Source organism: Bombus impatiens, unplaced genomic scaffold (genome assembly GCF_000188095.3).
Source record: "Bombus impatiens unplaced genomic scaffold, BIMP_2.2 scf_0106, whole genome shotgun sequence".
NCBI classification, from domain to species: domain Eukaryota; kingdom Metazoa; phylum Arthropoda; class Insecta; order Hymenoptera; family Apidae; genus Bombus; species Bombus impatiens.
In genome coordinates this window covers 501,956-511,019 of record NT_176525.1, presented here as the reverse complement: position 1 = coordinate 511,019, position 9,064 = coordinate 501,956, and the positions used below count along the sequence as shown (strand labels likewise).

The 9,064-nt window shown below is 32.9% G+C and overlaps 1 protein-coding gene across 1 annotated transcript in view; it reads right to left on the bottom strand.

Annotated features, from left to right (window-relative positions):
* The window catches only part of LOC100742699 (protein fem-1 homolog CG6966), a 39,699-nt gene extending 30,900 nt beyond the window's left edge, over positions 1 to 8,799 (bottom strand). Inside the window, exon 1 of the mRNA XM_003486287.4 lies at positions 8,310 to 8,799. Within this exon, the coding sequence (XP_003486335.1) occupies positions 8,310 to 8,381 (72 nt within the window). The 5' untranslated portion in view covers positions 8,382 to 8,799. The remainder of the gene's footprint in view (positions 1 to 8,309) is intronic.
* Positions 8,800 to 9,064: the final 265 nt, after the last annotated feature.

The following is a 9,064-nucleotide window of genomic DNA, read 5'->3' as shown; positions in this document are numbered from 1 at the left end:
TCTTTTATTTTTTTTTTTTTTTTTTTTTTTTGATACGATGTTTCAATTCAATTTGATTCGATCGTCGTGGCTACAAGCAGTCGAGGAGAAAAGCAAATCTTATTGTGACCGTGAATAGTTCGAGGCAGCTAGCCAACATTAACGATTTCTTCATTGGAAATGTTCATAAATTTCGTCTAAATATAACGTGGTTGTAGATTTCTGCATTTGATATCAGCTATAATACGTTCGTTTTTTAACACATCGATCTTAACATATACATAATTCTAATTAAAGAATATATCTAGATTTAATAAATTTATCGGACCTCTGCTTGAATACACACTTGGAATATTCAAAACATTATTTTAAAATACGAATAGCACGAAGGAAGACTAGATCTAGTACCGATTTGACACGTGCATTTTGAATAGGAGTAGAAAATTAGTTTTTACTAAACTTATTAGAACAAAATCGCGAAATTATCCTAATTAACTATCGTTTGTGGTCTGATTATAAATATTCATGTATCCGTAAGTACAAGTAGGAGTAATTCAAAGATAAATCACACCATAAATTATTCAGTAACAGGAATGTAATATTTAATAATTATCTCGTTATGACAAATAGCTACATATATTTTAATTAAGCTTATTCATGATATCTGGCAATCTACGACGAAGAAGGAAAAGAACAGAAGTCAAGTCACGAAACAAACGTGACTCAACGAAAATAAATATCTAAATTAATCTTTTTATGATATGATATCGAATTAACTGAAGCGCGAGTGAAAATTAAACGTTTCCACGAAAACAATTTTTATTTACGTTTCACAACTTCGCATTTAATTGACTACAGTTCTCGTATGGTACAACTAAAGATACACTCGCAACAATTATGCAATGTGATGAACAATTTATTTAAAAAATTAAATTCCACTGAATCAGAGACGTTAGAGTATCTTTCGTTTCCTTAGAAGAAAAAAAAAATCAAACGAGCCGGTCAAAAGCCAAATTCATCAAATTTTTCTAGTTCATTTATGTATCACATGCAGGTGTTCGTATCATTATCATGTTAACATGATACGGTAATGGTAACGTTGTAACACGCTATAAATTCGTAGTCAAATAATATTCGTTGGCAATAAAATTTTGCATTTTTGGATAAATAAACCTAAATCTAATATAAATTAAGTAAATTAAACATCGATGTCGCGTCTTTGTTGCTGCAACTCTGCAATTTCTAAAATTATCGCTCTAAACATCCCTCTGGATCGTGGAAAATATAAAAAATCATTTTACTTCTTTCAGAAGAACACTATGTCGGTTATATCCTTGAATTAACGTAGCAAACTTGCAACAACAGGCAAACGTGCTGTATATCTACATATTTTTAGCGACAGAAGCATCAACATGGTCGTCTATTTTTCCACATGCAATCTCAACTGAATATCCCTGAATATTTTATTCGAGGTAAAACGAGCCGGTTTCTACGTTCGCCGCTTTACGATCGCGATTGTGATTTCAACGTAATTACCGCTGTAGCAGCAATCGGTCAAGAGGTCTTCGTGAAATCAAGATCCTGAGCGTAGTGAAAATTGGTGTCAGCCTTGAATCACAAGAATTGAAGTTATGTAATTTCCCACCACGCGAGAAACTGACATAAAATGTGCTAGTTCGACAGCTTGACCGCGTTGCGTAATTTGAACTCGACTATTAAAGCACTCATTCATCGTGTATGAAGAACACTGACTAAGAAATTTTGGATTTCAGTTTTACGTGGGCTGACTCATGGCCAATGAGTTATTAGAAGATGAAACTCAAGGCAATATATTTTGATGTCTCAATATTACCGATTTATTTTTCCCCTTACAATTAATTGTAACGTCAGCTTTAAATATACTTAAACCAATTACCTTTATATAGTTCAATTAATGTCGATTTTATTTCTCTTACAGCTTTTATAGCATTATATTTCACTTTCGTGGCAATTGTCAATTCATGACGAACTAAGCTCATACGTTACGCTAATTTTTGCGTTTTACGTAAATTTTTATGAAAATAGATATAGTAAAAATAGCTATAAACATATAGACGACAACCAATATTATCAACAAAGAAAATTAAAAGTTACTTTACTTCGAATACTTTGAATAATTTTCGATATTCAAATTCCTCAGAAACGCATAAATATTCACAACCTAATAATTATATCATAAATTAATCTGTTCGTAATAACTTAGGAAGTAAATGCTTCTAGATATTACATATCGGTGTAAAATTTTCATTTTGTAATCGATATTGCAAAATATTCTTTTCAAGGCATATTCAACACAAAACAAGCTATCTGACCTAAGGTTTCGATGATAACTAACGATTACGTAACGCGACAATGCAATTACGGGTAATCTTCAAGGAAAGGAAAAAAACGCGTGAAAAACGGGAAAGCCGTGTTGTTGTACTCGTTGTGCAATTAAGCGTAGCTCATCACATTTTAATCAAAGAATCGTATTAAGCGCTTTTAATTATCTTTTAATAACCTTAAGAGTGCTGTGATCTTATCTATTATAGCATTTGTCCATAGTATTTCGTGTGATACTACTTCTAGTATATGTTTTCTATTATTGTAACAAGCAGTGGACCTCGTCGTCCGTTAGAAACACAGCTTATGACCCACCGATGAGTCAACCGAACCAAACCTAACCCAACCGAAGATTGAACGCGTGCTGCAGTAGATTTTTTTCATTCAATCTCTCTCACGCGCGCGCGCGCTCACGTGCGTACACACACATTTTTATGCAGGGTGGTTGGTAACTGGTGATACAAGCAGAAAGGGGGTGATTCTACGCGAAAAAAGAAGTCGAAAATATAGAATAAAATTTTTTTTTTTAATTTTTTTTTCTTTTTTTTTTAATTTTTCCATCGAGACAACGATCTACAGCGAGATCCGTTATAACGCGTACCGAGCGAAGATTCAAAGTCGATTTTCTCGAAAATAGGGTCTCAAACGAAAAATTTGTATTCTATATTTTCGACTTCTTTTTTCGCGTAGAATCACTCCCTTTCCGCTTGTACCACCAGTTACCAACCATCCTGTATATTTAGAATTCTATAAAAAAACATTAAAATTCTTTTGATTTTAAACGAAATAGATATATAGTATCTACTGGCGTAAAACGTACAGCGATATAAATATTTTCAGATAAATTTCTCACTTCGTATTTCGAATATCCACGAGAAGTTTAGGTAATAACATGAATACGCGATATCAAAAGAATTTTAATAGCGATATTTATTGATATTGAAATATTAAAACCAAAAGAGAACAGTACGCCAAATGGACATTGTTGTAAAAAAAAATTCTTTGAAGTATCGCTTTTCAAATATCTATAATTATTACTATTTGGAATAAAATTTGAGATTATCGATCAGTACAGAAAAATTTGTCTGGAAACTCTTACGTATCAGTGACGATACGTTTCATTTTTTGACAATTTGTCGTAGTATAAGAGAAAGGCTACAAAAGAGATAAACGTGAAGCTGTAATCAAAGGAAAGAGAAAACGACTTATTCGTAACTTTATTTCTATGAAAACGTTAATAAATGTCAACAACTGGCATTACTTCGATGAAAATTTACATAGAAAGACAGAAATGTTTTATCGAGAATCCAGTATAACCGAAAGGTCAAAGATTTGTTTCACTCACGAATCGGTTTATTACATTGCAACATTTTAATTCTGTGAAATTAAACGCCTCGTAACTAATAAATAGTTGATTTAATGATCGATTTGCTATTTAATTTTCGATCAGAACACATAGACATTGATACGGATTTACATGAAACCCATATCGTTATTTGCACGTTTCACGCAAAAATAGCTTATGGTCGTTGTATTGTACGTTCACATCCAAATCACATTTTGAATAAAATACATTTTTTCGTAGGTTTTTCTGAGAAACATGAATATTATAATTACAACACTGATTTTTAAATATACTTAATCACTTTATCAGTGTCATATAAAATAATATTATGAATAAAATATTTATTTAATTATGCAAGTTATTTCTTTGGAAACTTTAATAACGAATATACTGCGAAAAAAGATATTCTGACTTTCTCCATCTCATTTCCCAGCATTATTTTGACTAATTAAATTTGTTGCATTTAATTAATTATTTACGAACCACGAATAATAGGAAACCTCTAAAACATTTCGATTGAAGCGTTATGAAAATGAAACATTGTAGGGAAATATAATAGGGAAATGGCGCGATAAAATACACGTTGAACGTAGGTATTTGTGGATACCATTGTTCAATTTATGTGAAGCTTTAGACAATCACGATCGATGATATGTAGTCGGTTGGAAGAAATCAAATGACAGCTGCATCCGCTTGGTTTCTAAATATTCACGGCAAATACACCATTTATCGCCTACGCCTGTGTTTCTGCGTAGTACTGTAGCCAAATATGTTGGAACACAATCCAAAACAAATACATAATCTAAATTTAGCAAAGTTTGTAACATTAAATTCACGATATTTCATGATTAGTATTTTCACACCTTCTAATAAACCTAAAATTATAACAAAATTCCACAGATCCATATAAATCTTCTTCTCAATATTTAGGAAATAATTTATTATGTATATTCCAGAAGGAAACAACCGTTCTGTTACTTTACCAAACCTTTTAACAATCTTATTATACTGTAAGGAAACCAGAACTAAACCAAATATCAATAAACACAAAATGTTCATTTGCAAACCTATCAGATAAATATAGAAGAATTAAAAGGAGATAAATTTTAATATCTAATTGGAAGCTGACGTTCAAGCCATTCGTGTATCAAGAGCAAACATTATTGTGCAAAGTAAATTGATTGCTGGTTCGAAACCAGATCGAATGAGTTTGGCACTAGACAGCCAGGAATAATGTACGCAACGTGTTAACACGAGCACTATAACAATGTAGCCGCGATAACTACCGTATTAACCTCGCTAAATTATACGTTGAATAGCATTTAAATTTTCAAACCTGATCAATATGCCGACATTGACCTCTATCAAGAATTTTCATTCCAAATATGTAATTATGGTCTTCCACAAATTATCGATATCCGTGTGGCTAATCAATTCTACGATCTGTATATTTTAACCGACTGCGTGTCTTTCAAAACCTTGCCACCGAAACCAATTAAAATAATATATGCGCTAAATTTAATTAAGGTTAAGAGAATTAATTAGAAACTGGAATTACGAATAAAATATTGCTATTGATCTCTTGAATAAAAATCCACTGATCTTTGAAAAAGTGAGTGATAAATTGCCGGAGACAATTATAAATTATTCCTTACAATATTCTACAATTACGCTAATTACCTATCGAAGAAAGAAACAATTGCAAGTTGATATGACAACGTGACATTTTAGTAGCTGCAACTCTACAGGCTGGTTCAGACAAGACGAGTAGTTTAGTCAAGTAGCAAGTAAAGCCGAATTTACACTGTTTCACTATGAACGATTCACCGAAAGACGTCGCTTTCATCCTAGTTCCATCCGCAGTGGTCCTCCAATGTGAACAGTGTAAATTCGGTGTAAATTACAGTACGAAATTGGATAAGCTTTAAAGCAAACGTAAACTAAAAGATACAAGAAATATGAAACAGCAAGAAGATATATTTGAAACGAATGAACACGGTTCATATCAAACGAATAAATACATCAGTATATAAATTTCATTTATGTTTAACAACATAGCAGCTTTTATTTTATATCTGAATGATTTTTTCCTATCACGTTAAAGGAGCGGAACTGATATTTCTATTAAAACAAAAAATACTTTTTCATTCGTGATTTTCAATAACATCAACAGATCCATATAGATGACAACGCTAGCCCTTTTCTTACCGAACTCATTCCCTCCCACGTTTCAACTTTACTCTTATGTATTTTCGATACGTTACAGTGAGAGTAGATATATACACACGTACAAAAGGCACGTAAGTAATACGCACGGAAACCTAACCAAGCAGGCTTCCCCATTAGCGTCTATGGATGTCTCAACCTACTAAATATAACTGCTGCTTGTCGTGGCTATTTCCTACTTGAGATACGGTCACGATAGAACTCCGTTTATGCAAACAAGTGAGAGAACAGAATCAGAGGAATCTGATAACCGAATGATTCCGATAACGATAGTCCACTAGCTATTCCCTTTACTGTCCCTTTTAGTTCTGATAATAATCCATGAAACTGAAGTTGAGCACATTTATGCGTTTTGTTAAGTTGTTTCTTTATCGAATTCAACTATTCTTTATCTAGCAGACATGCAAATTGTTCTAACACACAACAAATGGTTGATAAAATATATCCAAAACGTTGTTACCTGCTAGCCCATGATGTTGCAGGGGAGAAGGTCTAAGTTATGGAACACTTAAGTATTGGAACTTTCTCTTTCCTTAGCCTTAGAGGTTAATGAAGGTCAAAGGTCCTTCTCAGGTATTCGGATTTATTCTATCGTTATTCATAGAAGATAATGCAATAAATGTTCTATGAATAACGGTAAAGCAAACAAATCCGAATATCTGGAAAGATCCCTTGATCCTTTTTACCATCGGCTCAGGAAAAAGAAAATGTCAATACTTAAGTGTTCCATAACCTAGGTCTTCTCCCTTGCGACATCGTAGGCTAGCAAATGACAATGTTTTGAATCTGCTGTACCCAGTATATTTTCTTTGTACTTTGTACAGTCATCGACCTGGACGTAGGTTTGGGGACGCAAATTTTGGGTCCGTTATACCTAGTATATTCGGGTCTTCTTTGCGCTTTGTAAAATTTTCCATCTAAATGAAGGTTCTTAAATATTCAGAATGTGCTGTAAACGTGACTAAACTGAAATCGCTCGTCACAATCGCACACGAAAGTACATCGAGTTTATTTAATGTTCCTAGGAAAAGGTTAGCTTATTTGTACACCATTTGAGTTGTTCATATACTACGATAAACGTGAAATAAAAAGAGTTGAAGATTTTTTCTCTTGATTGTAATAAGTTTACGTACAAAAAGGTGGTGAATTTGATTTTTCTCCCTTTCTTTTTTTCTTTTTTGCTTGTTATCGCGTTGCGTGTCCTGCGCGCCAGTCACCGAGTAAGATGAGAACGCCACGAATTGGTAGAAGGCCAACCACATTCGAAGTTTCATAACACGTATGTATGCGGTCGCACGCACACGAGATGTCATTAAAACAGCGCGTTGCTATTTCGAATAAGCGTGCGTGGCCACGTAAAAACGTGAGGAAAACGAAAAAGAAAGAGCATACTCAGCTCGCTAGATTTATTTTAGGGGCGAGAAAGTATTCGACAAAAATTCCTTTCGCCGCTCAAATGCAACTATGGTTATTTGTACTTAAAAGAAATGAAATTCAACATGAAAATATTCGACATAAAGTAATGATAATTCATTAATTTCTTAGTTATCCAGAAATTCGAATAAATTACATGAACTTTGTTAAGTATTAACATATATAAGTATCTTAGGTATTATTAGACGTCGTACCGAAATAAAATGTTTTGTTTATCAATAAGATCGTCTATTATACGTATTATACGAAAGTATATGTCTTGAGTATAATGAAGTGAAATAAGGGTAAATTATTTTATATAGAATTCGCTGATTTTGAGGTTAACTTAACCGTCTGACGATTTATACGGAAATTCGTTCATTTTGTGTTAGGGGTTTTCTGAGATTAATCCTAATAAATCATTGTGCGAGAATGTAAGTTACAAAAAATATTTACATAAAAACGTTGGCTTGCATAGTTAGAAAAATTAAGAAACAAGAATAATAACTTAAAATCTATAGATGCAACACAGATTTAATTATTTTTGGTTACTATGAACTTCACTTCTTCGAAACATCAAGATCGTAGATAATATATAAAATATATCTTACTCTTAGAAAGATGCACAAACAATACAATTTTTAAGATATTTTTATACAAATTTAGTGAGAAATCTATAAACGCATTCCCGTACAAAAATATATATTCTCAAATAAGGCATTAGTATTTAATTAGCGTAATTATTCGCTACTAGCCAGTAAAATGTTTGTTACATCAATTATCCTAATATATATCCACGTACTTGTAGTTCGAATTTATTTATAAGCACGATTATCTATAATAAAAATAGGGTGATATTTTTACGAAACTTAAAGAAAAAAACATTCCCTTTGAACGAACATGCATATACGACGAAGCGGACTGTAAAATGTGATTATGGCACAAGATAAAATTTCCATATATTGAAAATCTGGTAAAACCTTACCTTCAAGCGTGCCAATTTGCCCTCTCTCACAACGGTGTACATGACCTTTTTAACATCCATTTTCACATACATAATATAATTCCGTTGAATACGAAAACACTATTCGATCCTCGTGTCGTAGTTCTTTCGACTCGGTAGCGACTGATGTATCTCTTTGTTCGAAAACACGGTAAATGCGTTGAATAGTCTTTTCCCGTTCGTCACTTGCGATATCTTTTAACGAATGGAACGGAACAACGATCTATCTCACGGCGAGAATAACAGACGAATGAAATAGACCCCGAAAGATACACGGTCACCGCTATTGCTTCTCACTTCGCAAGAACAGTTTTACAGTTAGATACGCACGCGCGCATACAACACAAGCATTGGATCAATTCCTCTCTTCAAGTGTCTTGTTTCGGTCGTTTTGCGAACGCTCGTCTAGTTTGCTCATCAGATGGCGATACCTGTACTTTCACTTCGACAGTTCGTCAACAACTGAATGCAAGCTACCAACTACGCTGAATCAATCGTGTTAGTGTCAGCTGTTAGCTATTTCCATCTCTCTCTCTTTCTTACCTTTAGTTTAATATATTTGAGCTCAGTCATATTTAAAATGATGTATCGCACATTAGAACATGTAATATATGAAACTTGATTTATTAAGTATCTTTTATGATATACATTATTATCATATATCAATTTACAGAGAATAAAGATTTTTCTGTCTTTGTCGATATCTTTATAAGTATGCGCTAGATTCGTCTATATTA